This window comes from Paramisgurnus dabryanus, chromosome 14 (assembly GCF_030506205.2).
Source record: "Paramisgurnus dabryanus chromosome 14, PD_genome_1.1, whole genome shotgun sequence".
Taxonomy (NCBI): domain Eukaryota; kingdom Metazoa; phylum Chordata; class Actinopteri; order Cypriniformes; family Cobitidae; genus Paramisgurnus; species Paramisgurnus dabryanus.
Window position 1 is genome coordinate 5,166,972 of NC_133350.1, and position 22,172 is coordinate 5,189,143.

Here is a 22,172-nt window from a genome sequence, read left to right on the forward strand (position 1 = left end):
TAAGGAATAATTGACGACGGGCCATTGAATTAGCCAAGGCATGTGCTGAATAAATTGTTTGTGGAGCCAGAGGCGGAGCCGCGTAATCAAACTTTCGCCCAAAAGCTTGCATGCCAAATTCAACTACACCAAGCATAAGGACAAGCCCCGTTTCTATAGCATCAAATGACTAGCTTAGTAATTGAAACTTATCCCAAAAATGAATAATTGAACATATATCAGCGTGATAACAACTACCTTACCGGACCAAAACCATCTTTCGGAAAATTATTGGAAGTGTAAATATTTTTTTTTATTTAGAGCAGAGTCCCATTCGTTTGAATGGAGAGGGCGGGGTTTATGACTTGTACTGCAGCCAGCCACCAGGGGGCAATCAAAGAGCCAAAGGCTTCACTTTTCAAGGTGAGACATACCCGCTTTGTATTCCCAACTGAAACTGAACATCTGTCCAACATTGCAACTTGAAGTCAGGCCACTTTGGCCTTTTCCACCTAATCTCTTAAAAAATACAGACATTTTTGGTGGTCTACATTCTTTATGCACTGATCCACCAAGGGTTAATTTTAGAATAAGATTTAAGTAAGCCACACAGGACAATTCACTTAAAATATTAATACAGAATTACAGTGCTACCCTTGGGGCCAATCTTCACCCCACGAGCGGTCCCTAAATGTGATGTCTTCAGAACAAGCATAAAAGGTATGATGTTAAAGCAACAATCACTTTTTAAACAGTTTATAAACATCTTTTTACGATGTTTCAACCTGTTTCTGAACACAGACTTTCATTATCAAATGACAAGTGAGAATTCATAGACAATTTCTTCTGAAGACAGAGAACCATAATGATGGGACCACAGGGTTACAGCTGATGTTTAATACTACACATGTTTACCACATCCTCTTAGATACACAAACTATCTACATGGACTGACAGGTTCAAGTCATTGTTTAAACAAATGCATAAATTACTGAAACTCGTATCCTCTTTAAACTGACAGACATCAAATAGTGGCTCTCTGAAGACCTCAAACTTGAAAGGAGAAATGAACCATCCAAAAAACTCTAGTTTGTTTAACTGAAACCGCAGACGGATAAGCAAGTGTTGGTGTGGAAATCCTTCGGGAAGTTAATGGTTGTTTATTTTCCCCTCAATTATAACCCCTGGGTTTTTTCCCCACAGAAAGGCGTTTAATAATTCATCTGTTTTTCAAACGCATCTCTCTTTTCTTTTTAATAAAACCTCTACAAAGCTGCTGAGAACACTGCAAAAATGATCCTTTCACCATCAAAGAATGAATGGCAGGAGGTCAGGCGCCATATCTAAAACGAAGCTTTATTTGAATGTTGAGTCATGATTTTTTTTAGATGTTTTTCAAACCATTGATTTCATGATGAAAAGATGTCTGAAACAACAGGTAGGTTGCCTTTGTAATGATAGGACGATGACCCAGCGGCCCTTAGAGGAGACGGGGAACAATAAAGCACATGGATTTTGAATAATGAGTTTTTCTCAGAGGTTAGATGAAAATAAAGGAGACGAAGCTCAAGACCCATGCTAACCTCGCGCACATTATGCCCAGAGGCATCCACTCTGAGCTGAATATGATGAATCTGGTGAATACATTGTCCTCAAGAGACACTTACCATCCTTTGGTGCTAACATACTTTCCCAAAACCCTCTAGGTTGGGCCCTTGGGTCAAGCTTTAAGCTCACCGAGCACCAATTATGACTATAAAGTGTCTTTGGCAAAACAAATAAAATTGAGTTATCTTAATATTTATATGTGGAGGTGTCACTAGAGATGGATATTAGTTTGAGTAACTCAGTGACCTTTTATTGTCATACCAATACCGTAGAAAAATAGCAAAATCATGTCGTTGCCAGATATAAAAAGATTCACCCGACATTGACAGGAGTACCAAAAAGTTACATTTAGCTCCTCTTTGGGTGCAAACATCTAAAGGCACACAGAAATAGGTTCTTTCAACCCATGGTTGGATAAATGATGGACAAACCTAACGTTTGGTTTAATTAACCTAGAAAATGTCCACATTTGACCTAACCAAGCTTGAAACAACCTGCAGCATTTTTGAGAGTGCTGGACCAACATGCACGCACACAAACTCTCACAAGTGCTCCATGACTATCCATCAACCTCCCCCATCTTCATCCCAGCTGCTCCTGTACCACACACAGCCTCCAACCTCCGTCATGTTTGTGCTGTAGTGAGGTGTCATTAATTCCCCCATTTATAAAAGCTGCATGGCTAAATATACACACTGCTTGATTAAAGTTGGGCACCGTAATTGAAGTGAATACCAGTTTATGGGATGAAGAAGTAATTGCTCCCCAAGCACCCCGCGGCTCATCTTTCTGCTTTTAGCTCTCCCTCGATCTTTATTTTTTAGAAGGTGTATATAAATACAGGCCCTCCTGCCTCATGAAGGATGTCCTCTCAATTACATTCTTGCAATTTGCAAAGGTTAAAACAAAGGATTTGCATGCTTACGTGATGTGAAGTTGAATGCAGTTAATCGACTGGGATCTTTTTATGCAGGATTGGCTAAACTGGTTCACCTCATGCAATGACACCTGGCGCGAAGTAGACGACAGCTTGGTTAAAGGGACACTCCAATTTTTTTCTCATTTTCCAGGTCCCCTACACTGCATAAAATGATTTTCAAGAAAAAATGTCTTAGTATTTTGTCCTGTTTTCAGTAAAAATATCAAAAAATTCTTAAATTTAGATACTTTTTCTTGATGAGCAAAACGACCCAAGAAAATAAATTTAGTTTTTAGACCAAAAATATCAAATTGAAGTGATTTTGTGCATAAAACAAGCAAAAAATATGCACATAGTTTTGCTTACCCCTTTGGTAGATTTTGTTTTTGCTTGTTTTATGCACAAAATCATTTAAATTTGATATTTTTGGTCTAAAAACTAGACTTATTTTCTTGGGTCGTTTTGCTCATCAAGAAAAAGAATCTTAATTTAAGAATTTTTAGATATTTTTACTAAAAACAAAACAAAACAAAAATACTAATAACTTTTTTCTTGAAAATAATTTTTTGCAGTGTAGAGTTAAACAATTGATTTTTACCGTTTTGGAATCGGAAGAGATTCTATATTTTCCTATTTAAAACTTAAGTCTTCTGTAGTTACATCGTGTACTAAGACCAACATGAAATTAAAAGTTGCAATTTTCTAGGCCGATATGGCTAGGAACTATACTCTCATTCCGGCAAAATAATCAAGGACTTTGCTGTCATACCATGGCTGCAGGAGGCGCAATGATATTACGCAGCGCCCAAAAATAGTCCCCTTGGTTACTTTCAATAATCTAATCAGATTCAATGGATCATGCTTAGCTATGCTAAAAGTGGTACCGCCAGACCCGGAGATCGGCTGAATGGATTCCAAGCGGTAAAAATCTAATGTTTTACTCTAGGGGAGCTGAAAAATGAGACTACCGTATTTTCAAAAAAATTGGAGTGTCCCTTTAAGTATGTCAAAGCATGCCTTTACTAAATCACTTATATATTAAATATCCTATCTGATGTCTATGTAAAGAATGTAGATGCAAACGTCGCTAAATGCAAAAAACAGATAATGATTGTAAGCGAATGCTCTCGACACATACTATACGTCATCAAATGCTTTCGCATCAGATCCACTTAATTCCTCCCTCAGGGCATTCAGAAATACAGGTTTTTAGGCAGAATCTTTTAAGAGTCGGATAAAAAATGCTCATTAACAAAAAATCATCAGACACACTAAGCAGGTTTTGAATCTGAGCTTTTCATGTACAAACAAGAAGTAGGTAGTGTAGCTGTATGGGTAAATTGAATTGGTGGAGAGCCAGTTCCCTGCAGAGTTCAGCCTGAACCCTCTTCATAGACATTCATTGACATACGATTTAGCAGTCAGTGTGGTGTCCGTGTCATCTGAAAATTGGGGAGGCTAAGACTGCCCCCTTAACGCATACAAGTAAACAGGATTTTCTGGTGAATAAGTACAATAACATTTACATTTCCAAACCAATTTTTATTCTTGACAAGCGTGAGTTTTAACAATTCCTCATGACAATACATTTCTGACAATGATAAAGTAACTCTAGACAAAGTCTTATTTAGACCATTGAAACATTTTTGTGCTTTTCATCCAGAAAAAACACAGCTCCTACTGTATGTTTACTTGTATACATGGATATCAGCTGACGTCACTCACGTGTCTTCCGCCATTTTGAGGACCTGAAGTGGTCGCAAAAGAACTAGAAGCTATGCCTTCAATATGCTGTGAGCATCAAAATCGCTATTTTAACAACACTAAGAAGGCTCAACACAACATGATATTTTGCTTGAAGTATCGCCTGTGTCTCTACATGTGAGCTCGAGCATTGAGAACATTGTTTGTGAACACAGAGTTTACTAAAAAGAAGGTTTTGAACAACTGACTTTGGATGATTTGGCGTCCGCTCGCCGCCTTCTTCCCAGTCAAGATGTATCGATCTCCAATTGCGACGTAAGGAGGGAGGAGAGTAAAGATTGTTATCTCCTAAAGCATAGTTCCATAAAAATGCACGGCTAATTCGTTGTTTTGTCGCAAGTGGAAAACAATATTGACCTTCTAGTTGAAAAAGGAGCCTCATATGAGATTCATTCATTCACATTCGGAAATCGATTATTTACGTCTGGCAGCGATGAGGAGCGGTCACCATAACAGCCAAAGTCAGTTATACAAAACCTTTATTTTTAGTAAACTCCTTGTACACAAACAATGTTCTCAATGCTCGCGTTCATGTGTAGAGATCCAGGTGATACTTTGAGCAAAGTTTCATGTTGTGTCGCGCTTTCTTATGTTGTAAAATAATGGTAGTTCGGAAGCAGCGGATAGCGGCTGGAAGAACGCATCAGGGATCGAGTAGGCATCACATCCTAACCTAGATATATTTTTTTAAAGTAGCGTTTATTTTCATGACAGTCGAGATGCGACATGTTGTCTTTCGTAGCCCTTTACTGTATCCGTAAGAATCATAGACAGTAAAAGATAAGAAATCCGTAAATCGTAGCAAGGTAGCCAATGCTTGTCAATAACCTACTGGTACTCGGTAGGTCCTCAAGATGGCGGCATGACGTAAAAGGTCACATTACTGAAATCCATCTATATGGTAGTTTTGCCCTTCCCAATATAGCGGATATGTAGAGGTATTCCATCATAGCAGTATGATAGGGGTAGTTGTAGCCTAGAATCAGGCTTGTAACCTGAGAGTTGCACCTAATTACCCTTATTGCACTCCGGGTGCTGGGATAGCTGCATGTTCACTACTCCGGGTGTGTGTGTGTGTGTTCACACTGGGACGGGTTAAATGCAGAGGTCACATTTTGAGTATGCGTTGTATACTTGACAAGCTTGTCTCTTTCATCTATTTACTTCTGTGATCAAGATTACTTGATCTACAGGCAAGTGTGTTTGATCAGAGTTGGAGCTTAACTCTGCAGGGAATTGGCTTTTTAGGATTGGAGTTAAATAGCCCTGCTTTAGAGAAACGATTATTGTATTGCATGGTGCTTTACTCTAGTGATGTGATGTGCAAACTCTACCGGCCCTAGTCATGATGTTATATCATTTTCTAGTAGAAAGTGAGCTTACTGACATAAAACCACAACTGCTTTCACAGTAATGCACATAGAGTATAATGGAAGCTTAGCAGGCCAAATGGTCTGAATTGTGAAGCTCATTTGTATTAAAGCACTTTGAATTCTTAAGTTAAAATGTTTGCTATTCAACTGTAAAGTTGTCTAATTCATCTCTTTAAGGTGCGATTGCTTCTATTATAGTTTATAACTGTTTATATGATTTGATTTGTTTTACAAGTCACCTACAGTAACTGCTGTGCCAACCGTATACTCTTGGAAACTAGCTTTACTTTCCTCAGAAACGCTTTATCAGTTATGTCAGTTATGATTAGTTTATCAAGTTCACAGCTGCACATTTACAGCAAAGACTAACTTCATGGTCCTCTCCGCTTCTTTAATTCACTAAATTTTCTGTCAATTAAAAGGTGTAAGCAGACAAAAGAAATTAATGAGGTTCAATTCAGCAGAGCTTTTTAAACTCTAAACCTTTTACAGCCATAGGCAGTATCAGGCACCATACCTTTTCTCCTGAATATAGCATTTAATTTCAATTAATTACTTGCCTAGCTGACTTCACAGGTTTGTCCAAGGTCATCTAAGCTGGTGTTAAATGCCAGTTTGTAACACACGTGTTGCGGTTTGGCATGACATTTAGCCCCAGGAGAGGAATGATGCATGTCAAATTTTCAGATAAATAATTGGAAAGAAGTAAAAATAATCGAGAAAAGGCTAACAGTGGGGTAAACATTGACAGGTGGGCTGTCGGTCTGAAATGTGTGGGCAAATGTTGTTAGAGAGATGTGTACCAGAAGTCAAATGAAATGAGCGAGAATAAATATCATCATTATAATGAGATGAGAACATCTATGTTTGTCGACGATAAGACAGTCACAGAAGCAACTACTGACTAAACAAACATCAACACAGTGTTTCACTCCGAGAGGACAGAACTCCTTCGATAGCAATTCCCCTTTGGTATCAAAGAAAAGTAAAAGAAAAAGCTGGCATCAAATGTGCTACATAAAAATACTGTAGTATACTGTGGTACATTACCACACTCTGTTAAAGGGACACTCCCCTCCCCTAGAGTAAAACACTTGATTTTTACTGTTTTGGAATCCATTCAGCTGATCTCCGGGTCTGGCAGTACAACTTTTAGCATAGCTTAGCATAATCCATTGAATCTGATTAGACCATTAGCATCACACAAAAAAATAACCAAAGAGTTTTGATATGTTTCCTATTTGAAAACTTGACTCTTCTGTAGTTACATCTTGTACTAAGACCGACGAAAAGGTGATTTAAGCAATTTTGAGCGTGGCATGGTTGTCAGTGCCAGACAGGCAGGTCTGAGTATTTCACAATCTGCTCAGTTACTGGGATTTCCAAGCACAACCATTTCTAGGGTTTATAAAGAATGGTATGAAAAGGGAAAAACATCCAGTATGCGACAGTCCTGTGGGCGAAAATGCCTTGTTGATGCTAGAGGTCAGAGGAGAATGGGCCAACGGATTCAAGCTGATAGAAGAGCAACTTTGACTGAATAACCACTCGTTACAGCCGAGGTATGCAGCAAAGCATTTGTGAAGCCACAACATGCACAACCTTGAGGTGGATGGGCTACAACAGCAGAAGACCTCACCAGGTCCTACTCATCTCCACTACAAATAGGAAAAAGAGGGTACAATCAGGAGTCAGAATTTGGCGTAAAGAGAATGAGAACATGGATCCATCATGCCTTGTTACCACTGCGCAGGCTGCTGCTGGTGGTGTAATGGTGTGTGGGATGTTTTCTTGGAACACTTTAGGCCCCTTAGTGCCAATTGAGCATCGTTTAAATGCCACGACCTACCTGAGTATGTTTCTGACCATGTCCATCCCTTTATGACCACCATGTACCCATCCTCTGATGGCTACTTCCAGCAGGATAATGCACCAGGTCACAAAGCTTGAATCGTTTTTTGAACATGATAATGAGTTCACTGTACTAAAATGGCCCCCACAGTCACCAGATCTCAACCCAATAGAGCATCTTTGGGATGTGGTGGAATGGGAGCTTTGTGCCCTGGATGTGCATCCCACAAATCTCCATCAACTGCAAGATGCTATCCTATCTATATGGCCAACATTTCTAAAGAATGCTTACAGCACCTTGTTGAATCAATGCCATGTAGAATAAAGGCATTTCTGAAGGCGAAAGTGGGTCAAACACAGTATTAGTATGGTGTTCCTAATAATCCTTTAGGTGAGTGTATATTGTAAAATTATGTCATTTGAGAGTAGGCACTAAAGTCCACCCTATTTCACTAAATTTTTATATGGGCTGTGTTAGGAATAAAAACTTGCATCTACTAACTAAACCCTCACAATCTAGTTAATTGGTCAATCACTCATATATTTTTAATCACCTTCACGTATTCCATCTTTGTGAACACTACACAGACAATGTGCAGATAAACTGCTTATTGTGTCATAAAACATTCAGATTTAACCTGTAATATCTGCACTCTCACTGTCTCACAAATAAGCAATTTCTAAAGTTACACATGCATGACTTTGAAGGGCAGTTAAAAAACTCCGGTAATTTGATGTGTGGCCTTAAAAAGCCAATGTTTAAAATTTTCGACAAGGATTCATTAAAATAGTCATTCTTATTTATGGGGTCTTTAATGAATTTAAAAAATCTCTCTGCAAGGATTCATATTAATTAACATTTTTCACTCATTTTCTTTCTCGCACACGTCACTTTTTCCTCTCTGCTATAGCAACTAAACTTGCGACACTAATAGGTTATGAATAATTCTGTTTCAGCTTAGATGGCAATTAGCCACAATGCTAGAGGCGATCCTTCTTCTCCTGAAGAGGTGTAGGGATTTGTGATGAACACATACTCAAACGCTCTCAGACACACAGTTTGCTGGGATTCCAAAGGAATTAGAAGATAGATTTTTTAAAACACATCCTATTGATAAAGCTTAGCCCAGAGGTTCTCACTTGTTTTGGGGTTTGGAGCCCTATATTGTAGGTTTCAAAATCCCCTTTTCGTTCCATTTGCTTCTAATGGAGTAACTGGTACACTAGCCGCGCAAAAGTTTTGGCTTTGATTCCCAGGGAACAAACATAATAATAAAATCTATAGCTTGAAGGCACTGTAACTCACTTTGTATAAAGTGTCTGCCAAATGCGTACAGTAAATGCAATGCAAACAAACCTTTTTAAAAGGTAGGGGTGCGCGGGGAAAAAGTAGGTTGTGCCCCGCTCTCCCCTACTCCTTTGCACCTAAGGGTGCATATTAGTACCTCAAAGGTGTACCTAAATAGTACATATTAGGACTTTTTTTCTGATAGTATAGATAGAGCTCCAAAAAGAGTAAATAAAAGACATTTTAAAATTTGCCAAAGCAACAGGTGCACCTCTACCCATCCTACAAGGCGTCACAAGCCACAGGTGCAATACATCTAGCATTAGCACTACCATCAATATGGCTTCTGACTGGGCGGTATCATTTGTTCATAATAGGTTGAGTTCTCTCTATCTCTAGCTGAAGGCGATGGAAGTGGCCTTCTTTAGTCTGAGACGCCTTTATTCACATCAGCCCTTCTGGAGCTTTTACAGACTTCCATTCACTCTTATCAGACAGCTAAGCAGCTGTCCAGAACTCTCAGCCTGAGGACAACACGCATCCAGATTTATTTATTTATTCTAACAATGGGCAGAAAATGATGAGGCTCCTTATTAACAGCAGACTGCATCTCGGTCTGACTGATGGATAAAGCGCGACATACACAGGCCGTCGGTCATTAGGCGAGTCCCAGGCTAATGGCTGTAGGGAGGTAGCTGAGAGGCGTAGAGTGCATGTAAGTGTCTGGATTCCTCCCTTTAGACAGCCACAGCGATGTGGTTATGGTGGCAGATGAAAGGAAACACCTTTAAGCGTCAATCATCATGATGCATAAATAAACATATCCTCTGTGGCTACACTGACATTGAGATTTGCTAACGAACTCTGTGTAGTCAACATTAAATCGTACTGAATGTACATTGAATAGGTCAATAACAATACATTATAATAACTTTAGTTATTAAAAAGTAATATGTTAAATTTAACAGATATATCTTTAAATATAAATGAAATATTTAACATTTCTGCTGTAACTCCACAAATGCACATTAACTAAAGACATGTTGAGCATTCAATAATCTTTAAGCAATTAAATTTTAAGTGTAACTAAAAAAAGTAAATCATAGTTGGCCAATAAAACAAAAAGCCATCGCTTCACCTCCGAAGACATTTATTAACTGCATGAATTAATAATGGGGCACTATTCAATGCCATATAAAGCTTAAAAAGCCAGGGTATTATTTAATATAACTCTGTATTCCATTAAAATAGGAAAGTCATATACACCTAAGATGGCTTTAGGGAGAATATGAGCTCATTTCCATTTTAAGTGAACTATTCCTTTGAATCATTGTATTTTCTTACTGTTTTGCAAATGTTGAAGCTGAAGTTAAGATCCAAGCAAATGATTGTAAGTCAGTTTTGGATGCAACAACATCATTGGGTCAACTCTTCTGTCATCTATTTAATGTCAAAAAGCTCTGTTACATCAATTTATGTTTGTCAACGTCAGGCTTAAAGGCACACAAGGCAAGTCTGAGTATTATTTCTCTACTAGCTCCCCCTAGTGTCTGGGAGTAAATGCGTTCTATATCTAAGACTATACGAGACTGAAGGACACCGGGTCGGATACAGCGAACTTGCAAGTGGGGTATTCTTCCTACAGACGGTAGGGGCGGGCGAGAGAGTCTTCATTCGTCATGTAATGAGTCATTTAACCATATACCGACTTACGAAGATGATTTATTAACATAAAAATGCTGCCTTGTGTCCCTTTAACTCTTAGACCTGTGGAAAAAAACGTTTCCAGCTTCATCTTAAGGGCTTCGGCTACTTAACCATGGACACTGAAACATATCCACTAGTACAGTATACAAAACAGTTGGTGACCAATGTAGATTTTTCAATGAATCATTTGTAAATTAAACCACAATAGCACACTGTCCTGCATATCTTAAAGCAACACCAAAGAGTTTTGGCTCTTTGCTCCCCCTACAGGTTAGAAGCGTAATTGTCCATTACCCACTGTCATAAATACTGAGGCATAGCTGGCTCTGATTGGATTGTAGGTGTGCCGTAAAGCAAGTTTTTGTAGTATTCACTCGGACTACAGGACCACTACCCGACGTTTGGAAACTTCTTTAGTGCGGTTTTGGCCGATAGAGGGCTGCAAAGCGAATGTGAAAGTGCTGTTCACCCTGTTTAGAGTGGATGAATGACTGAAACTGTTTTGGAAGCGTTATTTTAAGGTAAAAAAAACTCTTTGGTGTTGCTTTAAGGGTAGAAATGACAGAAGATTGGGCATTTATACTTACACATCACTGTAAGCAAGACGTTCCCTGATGCCAGGACAACTTTCTCCCGTGTAGCTCTGTCATAAATTCCTACATGGCATTCGTAAGGTCCGTTGTCTGAGATCCGAACCTCTGGGAGCCTGGGGAAAATATGAGAAAATTAGACTATGCGAAACAATTATGCTTCATTCAGGCTGAAAATTATTATTATTTTGTGTAAGTTTGTGTAAGTTTGCTCTTATATTTAAGCTCAAATGAATCATATTGTTCTCAATCATAGAGAACCCTGCTGAAAAATCCAGCTAAGAGCAGCATAAGCTGGTGAGATGGTTTTAGCTGGTCTCCCAGCTTGGTTTTAGTTGGTTTTGCTGGTGTAGAAAGCTGGATTTGTTGGTGTAGCAAGCTGGTCTAGCTGTGTTTTGGTCACTTTTTAAGCTGGTCAGGCTGGAAGACCAGCTGGCCCACCAGCATGACCAGCTTTGTCAGGCTGGGAGGACCAGCATAAACCAGCTAGTGCCAGATAAACCAGCTAAAACCAGCTACCAGCTTATGCTGAAACAAAAAAGTTTAACTTTATTGGCCCAAAACTGTAAAAGCAATTGCAAAAGTGAAACTTGCTTTAACAAGCAAGCATTTGGTTGAGTGTTTTTGACATCTCAGACACACAATTCAGACCATTTTGCAAGATGTATACAACACTGGTCCAGAAGCACTCCCGTTTTCAGTTTTTAAATACTACATAAACGTTGGGATAAAATAAAACAAACAGAACATATAAAACTGAATCAGAAAGTTAAACAAACATCATTAAGATGTTTTCTTTATATGTGAAATAAACTGAAACAGGAAGTGTTTCTGGACCATTGTTGTTTACATCTTGCAAAATGATCAATATGATAGTGGCGGCCGGTGACTTCTTTTTCGAGGGCGCACGATGCGAAGTTCGTCATAACGTATGTAGCCCGTCATGTGTGTGGTTTGTAATTTCAAAATATGTGTTTGGTGCATCGAGTGAACCTATTCTTGTCAAAATAAGTGCCTGCTGCAGACACATCTAAAGGGTTTATGATAAAAGATAAAAACGTGTTTGCCAGATAATCTCATGCATAATCAGAGTTTACTGTTAAGGGAGTTTCTTGCGTGGATTTTGTGAACGCGTGCGTCTCTTTCATCATAAATGCTTTCGACGCGTGTGCAGCAGGCACTTATTTTGACAAAACACGTGATGCACATGGTTTACATGACGCAACACATATTTTGAAAACACAAACACTCTGAACACTTATTTTGAATTTGCGCCCCTCGGAAGAGCAGTCACGAGCCACCACTGCTATACGAACTATACAAACTATGTGATAACACACTTTTCCAAACAGATCAAGCTTCATTTCGTATTCTGTACACAGGCTTTAATAACAATGCAAATAAAAGTGAGTCACTTCCAGCTGCAGTTAAACTAGCAGTTCAGCATCAAAACCGAGGACTATTGTCCTTGCTGGCCTCCCGTAGCAGAAGAAAGACTGCAGTAGAGCTGAGGAAAGAAAATCATGTCATACTGTACCTTTGTGCCAGTCAAAGTGAGAAAGAGAGAGAGACAGAGAGAGAAGCCTGCTGAGATTACCATTCCCTAAGAAAACAGTTGCCTTTCTCTATAGACTTGTCAGATACCCATAATGCATCTCTCCAACCATACACCTCTGTTGTCTCTGGAGCTCAACCGCTGACGATGATACTCAGATATTTGTCTTGTATAAAAATAGCCAGTGGTCCATTATTGTAGATTTTATCCCTTTCATTCTCTTCCTCTCATTTTCTCTACAAATCTGTCTCACAGGACCCTCCAGTAAAACAAATATAAGGCTGTTACTAACTTTACTCTTTGATGGATAAAGGTTACCGCTGTAAGTTATAAGAACATAAAATGTTTATAATGATGTCCAACTTTCAGCACAAAGCTATCAGTATTTTGGGCTTGCTTTCTATATATCTTTCTATTTTTTATTGAACAAAATACAATAAGACTTGCTTTCACAGAACATGTGAAGAGTTTGGTTCCAAAACGCAATAAATGCCCTTTAAAAAAAAAATAAAAGAGTTAGCGCCAAAGTCAGTAAATTCTTAATTTTACGTAAAATCTGATATCCGGCGTGTTATTCAGTCATCTTTTCTTCCTTTTTTCCAAAACGCAATAAACGGCAGCCCTCCTTCTCTGCAGAATGCAATAAATCCGCTCAACAAATCACAGCGCACCATTCCACGCATTGTAAACTTTGAATACAGAATCCTAGTTTTCCTCATCTACTTTGTAATTCGTAATTAACAAACTAACAAAAACTAAATAACACTTTTGATGGCATTGATAAACCTGTGGTGGTTTTCTGTGGCGATGAAGAAACATAAGCCATCAAAATCGGAAAATTTACGTGAGAGGCACTCTGGAAAAGGAAAAATGTCGGTTGTTGCTTGTTCTCACACGGCAGCATCAAGCTTCTGTCATGCTAACACATTGACCCCAGGGGATCTTATGAAAAACTTTCCATTATTTTACTCAAAGTCAATGGAAATTGAGCAGGACCAAAACATTTTACAGTTGATCGCTGTCAAAAAAGTTCAGCGACGATGTCCCAAGTATAACAGCAGCAATGACAGTGTTCTTAATATGACAAAGTAAGTGTTTTTTTGATTAATGCCATTAATGTTTATTTTTTATCAGCGTATACCACTAGTCAACTAAATGAATATAACAGGCAAAGATGAATGCACATTTATTAGGGGTGGCACGGTCCATGAAAAAAATCTGAACCGTTCGGTTCGCTTGTCTCGGTTCGGAGGGCGTGTGTGCCGCACGGTTCAACGGTTCATGGCGCAATGTGGTCTCATGCCCTGTATGTGACCTCAGATAGCGTGTTTCCCTTTCGCGCGAAAGAAGAGGTGACTGGTTTGGAGTATAAGTACTGCAGGTTATGTTACGTGTAGTAATGGCAAGTGGGAGAGAAAAGGAAGTCTGCCCGCAGTTGGAGGATGCGCCAGCGTCGTATAAGTTTGGTGTGTGGAAACATATTTTTATTTCATGTTACCTATGATGACAGCGGAAATAAAACAATAGATAGAACTGCAGTCTATGGGCTGAATGTGCTCGAACAGCCACAGGAGACCGCCTTCTCTCTGACCATTTATTTAATCTGAGGTACTGAACACAATGTTTTACGTCTTTAGCGCTATTTTTAGCCTTTCATTGATAAAATTAAAGCGGCTGATTTCCGCGTAGTTTCATTTTGCTAGCGTGTGAAAGTTGCGCGATCTTATTTCAGAAATTGCCCCTCAAAGTAATCAGGACAGAAGTGGTAAAAAGTGGACAAAAGAGACGGATTTAAATATTACAGGTGTAAAGGTTATGTTTCTCTCTCGTCCACATAAACTCTCAGTATTAAAGCAGCCTCTCAGTGATAAATCTTTTTCACACATTCTCTTTTTTGCCAAATAAATGAAAAGCATGTTGAAATCATCAATGTCTTCCCTCTTGCTCTATCAAAATCTCATCTGGCTTTCCTCAGAGATGGTCCCAATAATGTGCTTAAAGTCAAATTCAGTTTGTGCATGATTACATGATATAACTTTTTTTTAATACTGTATCCTAAATTATGGATAATTAACACATTAATAAGATAATACATTTCTGGAGTGTTAAAAATTTTAAGAAAAAATAACAACAAGAACCGTACTGAACCGAGAACCGTGACCATAGAACCGTGATACGAACCGAACCGAGGGTTTTGTGAACCGTGCCACCCCTAACATTTATATATTGATTCAATAGATTTATAGTATTTTGAAAAAAAAACTTGTCATGGATTTATTGCATTTTGCGGAAAAAATAATTAGTTTTTATAATAAATCATGGATTTATAATAAATTATGGATTTGAATTTTTTATGTTATTATAACCTAACGATGCTATGTGAAAGTTTGTAACAGAAAATAGTGGTTTTCATCTTGTCACTTTCTTGGTATAGAAAACAGAAATTCTATTCAAAATCACTATTTTATGGTATTGGAAGCTTTTAAAACCACCCAGAGTGTTCAAAGGAAATTTACAGAAATTAGTCAAAATGGATTTATTGCGTTTTGGAACCAAAATGTGTTTTTTGAAAACTCAAGCATATTAAAATTTTTTTGGAAAGCAGAGCAAAATGTGATCATTGTGGTCCTTTAACATTGCTTATATATTTTGCATTTCCATGCAACACTTATTTATGGTCCCCTTTGCTGTGGATATTTGCTATTGAACGTTCAAGATATATGTAAGAACTTTCTTATGAAGCCTTATGAAGAATAAAATCAATTCCGGCCTCTGTCTGTCTTAGTTTCTGTCAAGCGATTCTTTAGCAATCCCAACAAGGTTTGTGTGTTTTCGGTGCTGTTCGACATTGTCCTGCTGCTAACCTCTTTAAAAAAAGCAGCAACAGCTAGACTGACTGAAACCAAGCTCATTTATATTGAATGAGGGCAGTGGGCGAGTTCTCAACATTCCCTTCATGTCTCTCTTCCACACGCCCCGCCGCTGTTTTTTTCCCCCTGCATCTCATGCAGTTCACTTGAGAGCAGACTTGATGAGCAAAAATGCAGGCTTTGTTAATTGCAGCGTATTCGACATCATGACAATGGTAACAAAGCAATGCCTGCAAATGAAACCGCTCTGCTATTTCTCTTTGCAGATGTCTGTAATTTTAATCTCATCTATTGGGAGTTTTAAGCGTTTTTATTGTTGTTTTCGCTCATTTCGTCCTAATTTTCAGGGCTGCTTGACATGCACGGAGCGTGATGATTGGATGAGGGTTTTGGCTCAGGCTCTGCATGTTGGCATTGGTCTCACGTTCAACCCTGCAAGTGTCCTCTCACTGGATGAGCTTTACTGCCCAGGTCTCTGAATCCTGGCCAGCACATTTCTCACAGTTCCTGTCTCGCTCACCCTTTGAGGTTTGCATCGGTTTAAACCCCCTCATCTCCTTTTCAACATCGTCTCTGATTCACCTTATTGCCTACACCCTCTGCAAGCCTCTTTTTCGGATTGCCGAAACATCTGCGATGTTGCACAATAGTGTGGCTCATTCGATGTTCAGTTCTTCAAAATAACCTCAGTGGGACCAAAACTCCAGCTACTCCACTATCTCATTCTCACTCCCTCTCTATCTCTCTCCCACTGTGCCCTAAAAATGTAGATGGATTGTTAATCAGAGAGTAATAAAAAGCCGATTAGCACTAAATCATACCAATGCAAGAAGGGATTTGCCTAGCCAGGTCCTGCCACTCTGGTTTGTGTGTGTGAGAGCTAAGAAGGACGGAGTGATTGCTGCCAGGAATATAACATTTCGTAATTACATAAATGTGCCTTGAATTTCTCAGCACAGGACTGTTCTTACAGGTGCTGGGGGCGTCTGATGTTAGAATGCATTGGAGGATGAATTTATGGTGTTATAATATTCTCTATACATCATACTTTCATGAGTCATCAAACACATGGGTCAGTTGAGGTTGATGGTTTTCTTTCACGCATAAATTCACTCGCAGGGCATCGTTCATGAACAGATTTCATTGTAAATCGTTCGCAAATGCAATTTAATGCAAATTGCTGAGATCAGGGCCTACAGTATATAGTGGTTGATAGTGGTTGTCAACTTACACATTGTTAATGTCCTGTACGCATTTAGGGATTTCCTGGGGGGTGGATGGGGGTGAGGTAGCCCCCCCCAATAATGAAATAATAAAAACATTACAATACTTATTCATGTTTGTACAGTTGACACTTCATCCAGCTGACACTACCAAAGGCCAATGCAAAGTGAAATTGATTGGGTATATTTTAACTCATTTATGAACTTTCCCTAGTAAAAACAAGACATTTACATGACCTTACGTGTTGTCGGGCCACTTAAACATAATCAATGCAAGGTCACAAATGTAAACGCACTTATTGACAAGGCTGTCAGTAGATTTTGAATAGTTTGGATTTGACATGAGGGACAGGTTACACTACACGTAAGGGCAAGCAGGCCTAGTTATTTGCTGATGAGAATAACGTCAACATGGTAAATTTTTTGTTGATATCAGTGGCGGCTGGTACAAACGTTTTTGGGTGTGTGCAACAACCTGAAAATCATTTAATGGACCAAAGTGTTTTTGAACCATATCACAGTAAATATTAATGTATGCTACAGTATTTTGTACAGTTTAGAAATTTACTATTTAATACTACTGAATATAACATGTACATTACAGTTTGCTCTTGTAAATACTAAAGTGAACAACACACACTAAAAAGTGCTGGGTTGTTTTTAACCCTGGGCTGGTAAATACTGGACAGAACACACCACTGGGTTAAAATGATATAATGCTGAGTTGTTTTAACCCAATTGCTGTGGTGTTTCAACCCATGGTTAAGTACCAGTAAAAATGGACAGAAATAAACAATTGCTATTAATAATTCTAATAAATGCTAGCAGGACTACCATGTTAATATTGCAAATCATTTAATTTCAAAATTATTTTGCAATATATATTTTAACATTTAACTTGTCGTCTTCTCTGAAGGAATGGATAGACAGACAGACACTTAGGTAAACAGACAGAGAGAAAGAGAGAGAGAGAGAGAGAGAGAGAGAGAGAGAGAGACTGACAGACAGACGCTTAGATAAACAAACAGACAGACAGATACTTAGAGAGAAGGCGGTGGGGAGGAATGGATAGACCCACAAACAGAAAGACAACTGAACAAAAAAAAAATGTTTGCAACAACTGCCAACAGAGGTTTCACACTGGTCAGACAGACAGACAAACAGACAGATAGTTAGATAGAAGGAAGTGATAGACAGACAGGCAGACGGACGGACAGACAGATACTTAGATAGATTGACATATATACATGGATAGATGGATGTATGGGTGGATGATAGACAGACTGACAGACAAAAAGATACTTAGATGGATGTACAGACAGACAGATACTTAGACAGACAGAAAATATATCTGTTAGACTAGTTTACTGTAACTGTTTCCACTAGATGCACTAAATTTACAAAGCATTTGAGACTTGCTAGAATTTAGCATTCAGACATTGTCAAGTCACTCTTTAACAAGCCTCACAGTTGGAAATAAAACCGTCATGAATCAGTGAGGTGGCATTCGTAAAAGCCATCTCACTCACCTTTTTCGTCAAGGTATATAACAGAAGCTCCACAACTCTGACTGCCAGACTAAAAAAGTAACATCACATGCCTCATTGACACAAACCATATTTCATCTCTCCCTCTTCGCACCGTTGTTGCGTTTCATTGGAAAGTCATAAAAAAATCTTGATAGATGTGTGTGATAATCAGGAGCTTTTACTGAACAACGGGCTTCTCCTGAAGGGCCCTGTAGGGCCCAGTGGGCGTAAGTGCTTTTGTTTCTGAGCTTAAAGCTGAATGTTTTGCCAAAAGCAGCTCTGTCTCAAAGGAGCAGGTGGAGAGATGAGTTCTCCATAATAATGAGAATAAAGGGCCAGGTCAGAGTGCAGGGGGAGGGTCCTGTGGACCTTCTTGTTTGATTGACAGCTCGAGCTCTGAACTCTGTCTAACTACATTGACAGCTCCGTGCCAGGAAAAGAAGTCTGACGAGAAAAGAAGTGACGAACAGGAAAAATAATCTCTTCTTCTAACACCATGACTCTTATTAAATATTTAAAGTGAAAAAAAATCAAATTTTCAAACGTCTTCGACAATGGAGGCTCCTTAAGGGAGGTGTGGGGAGAATTTAGGAGAAACATGGAATTTCAATTTAAGTTGTAATGTTTTATTTGACGCCTTATGTGGTGTTGGGGTTATCTCGGGAAAGACTAGAATAACTTTGGCAATTCACTAGCAAGACGTTGTTTAAAAAGAAAAAAAAACAAATACTCTTTTCTCCATTCCCAAATATAAGACGTGAGGTATTTGCTTATAAGCAGCACGTAGACAGACTTAGACTAGTAGCTTCGCCTCTATCTCTTTGTGATGTTAAAAATCAAGTCAGCCCAGCTAGAGGCAGACATATCTGGCTATCTCCGTCTGTCTTTCTCTTCTCAAAATGATCCTCACGATTGTTTATTTACAGGCGTAAGGCTGAATTAGAGTGGCAGTGCCTGCTGGTGTTTCTTTTTGCCACTGGAATGAAAATGAAAGATAATACCTGTGAAATATCCTGTCTGAGTGCTCTTGGTCTCCCAAGGAATGTGTGATGGAGGCTACAGGGAAACGAATTTGTGACATGCGTGTCTGTGTCTTTTGTATGTGTCTGAGAAAAAGATGGACTGCGTGTTTATGTGCATTAAAGCATGGGAGCAGAATGACAAAAACAAAACGTCCTGTCCCTGCTCAGTGCTTTAACTCCACTATAGATTTTTTATTTATTTTGCAAGTATACTTTATTCTTTCTATTCCAAAAAAATAATCCAGGTTAAATGCAGATCAAAGGGAAACAACAACACAAGTAATACATTCCAATATGTCTCAGTTTAACTAAAATAAACACAAGAAATCAACAGTTCTTTGTATTTTCGATCAGATATGATATTGCCAGGTCACGAATGATTTCCACCTCACTTTCATTTTGCATCGTGAATACCTCAGTACAAGATAAAAAGTCTTGCCACCATTAGATTTGTTTTTGCAATGTTATAGTGACCATATATGTGACACTGGACCACAAAACCAGTCATAAGTAGCACAGGAATATTTGAAGAGTTTGGTTCGAAAACGAGATAACTCCGTTTTTTATTTTTGTCAAAACATGTTTATTATTATGTTATCTGGTTCAATTGTGTTTTATTGTGCTACTTAGCTGTATTTTTTAAGTTATAAAAATCAAATAAATCAAAAACAAAAAAATCAAAACCAACCAACTGCAGTTTGATTGATATTAATTGGAATGCACAATCAAAAAACAAGATTTTAGAAAATGATTTTATTTTTTCTTGTTTTGGAACAAAACTCTTCATTTGTAGCAATAGCAAACAGTACATTGTTTGTGTCAAAAACAATTATCGATTTTATGCCAAATTCATTAGGATATTAAGTAAAGATAATGTTCCATTAAGATATTTTGTAAATTTCCTAACGTACATATTAGGGTGGTCCTTATAATGGGTGATTTTTTTATGTTCAACTCTCACCCCTAAATGTGTTAGGATATTAATAAAAAACACACTGTGCAAAATGTTTTATTGTTACAGTTCCTACAATATCTAGAGGTTGCTCAAAGCCTTTGAATATTTCTGAAATTACATATTTTTACAAAAACTGTACCATTTAAAAACGCACAACACACATTGCTTCTTGGAGGATTACCTTGTTCCAGTTATTTCAGTATCTAACTTATCCGAGTAACCATATAGCGAATTTGCTCCGTGTTGCTTAAGCCATTGTCTCAGTGTCTATTGTCTATTGTGCTTCATTCACATTGAAGTTTTCTTGCTTTGAAAGACATATCATAACTAAAACAGGAGTTTTAATTGCATGGAGCATGGTCAAATAAGTCCATTGCTGCCATAAGTATATATTATTAAACAATTATACATGCTAGCACAAAGTATCACATAATACATGAATGTGTTAAACTTCAAAGGTCTTGAGGAAACTCTCAATATGAATTAATATTGAAAAAAAATTGGCTAATTTTTTTATTTATTTGTTCAAACATATTGAAGGGGTAAGAGCATGAACTTTTAATAAGGACCATCCTAGTACATATATTAAAATGTATTTATCATTAGTAATATGTGTGGCTAAAGAATTCATTTGGACAACTTTAAAGGCAAGTTTCTCAACATTTAGATTTTATTGCACCAGCAGACTCAAGATTTTCAAATAGCTTAGTTGTATCTTGGTTAATATTGTCCTATTCTAATAAAGTATACAACCAAATGAAAAACGTATTTATTTATCTTTCAGATGACATATAAATCTCAGTTTTATAAAATTGACCCTTACAGGGTTCCCACACCTTAGTTAACTTCAAATTCAAGGACCTTTCAAAGACTTTTCAGGTCCAATACCCTCAAATTCAAGGACTAAATGTGGGGACACATTTCAAGTGAGAGCAAGGTTACATTGTGTTACCTTTTCAAATACATTGTTACAGTTCCCTTTCGAGGAAACTTGTGCTGCGTCACTGCGGGGACATTTTGGGGACGCCTTCAGGGGTAAGTGCGTCTGAATGTGTATATCAAATTCAACCAATGATGAGGTTTAATGACAAAGACAGTGGCTGTTTCTCAATATGTGTTCTTCAGCGATCTTGCATCCTTGTGTCCTTGCTCTACGTCAGTAATTTTCAAAGTGTGGTCCGCGGACCACTAGTGGTCCGCCAAACCCCCCCAGTGGTCTGCCAAAAGATGACCTAAACTAGGCAATTGTTTGTACAATCGTCACTTATTTAAGTAGATTTTTAATGCACTTGCGAAACTGTGATATCAGTTCTTGTTTTAATAACGTAAAAATGGATCGGTTGGCTAAACCAAAGAGTGTCAAAATAAAAGATCAAGCGTCAACTGAAAACAACTAAAGTCCACAGTCCTATTAGTTTTGTAATGTACTAGTTTTTGTTTCATGTGTAAAATCCTTGTAATTTCAGTGATTTCGGAAATTAAGGGAATTTTTTTCAGTATTTTATTGTTACCATACAGTAGTTACAACCATAAACTTCATATACCCACCACCTCAGTTTTAAACTAATGGCTCTTTGGAATGACATTAAGTGGGACCTAGGCTGTTATAGTTTAATTGCATTTTTTTTAATGTGCAGTTTGTTGTTCATATTAAGCTGCAACTCATTTCACATTTACTTTTTCAAATGAAATAAAATTCATATAATAATTTTTGAACATAGCATTGCATTTGTTTTTAAAAAATTAGCTTTTGACTTGAAACAGTTGCATATTAAACTTAAACTTAAATCCTTTCTATTTTGTTGTTTTTTCGGGGAGTGTTAGAGTGGGATTCTGTTAGGTGGTCCTCGGAAAAAAATTGGAAGATAAAGTGGTCCTTGGGCTGAAAAAGTTTGAGAAACACTGCTCTACGTCGTCATTACCAGTCGAAGTTCAATTC

The 22,172-nt window shown here is 38.1% G+C and overlaps 1 protein-coding gene across 2 annotated transcripts in view; it reads right to left on the reverse strand.

The window, feature by feature from the left end:
• igsf21a (immunoglobin superfamily, member 21a) overlaps positions 1–22,172 on the reverse strand; it is a 278,509-nt gene that overhangs the window by 77,095 nt on the left and 179,242 nt on the right. For both annotated transcript variants that reach the window (XM_065241167.2, XM_065241166.2), the window contains exon 4: positions 11,077–11,195. In XM_065241167.2, coding sequence (XP_065097239.1) covers positions 11,077–11,195 — 119 coding nt within the window. The remainder of the gene's footprint in view (positions 1–11,076; positions 11,196–22,172) is intronic.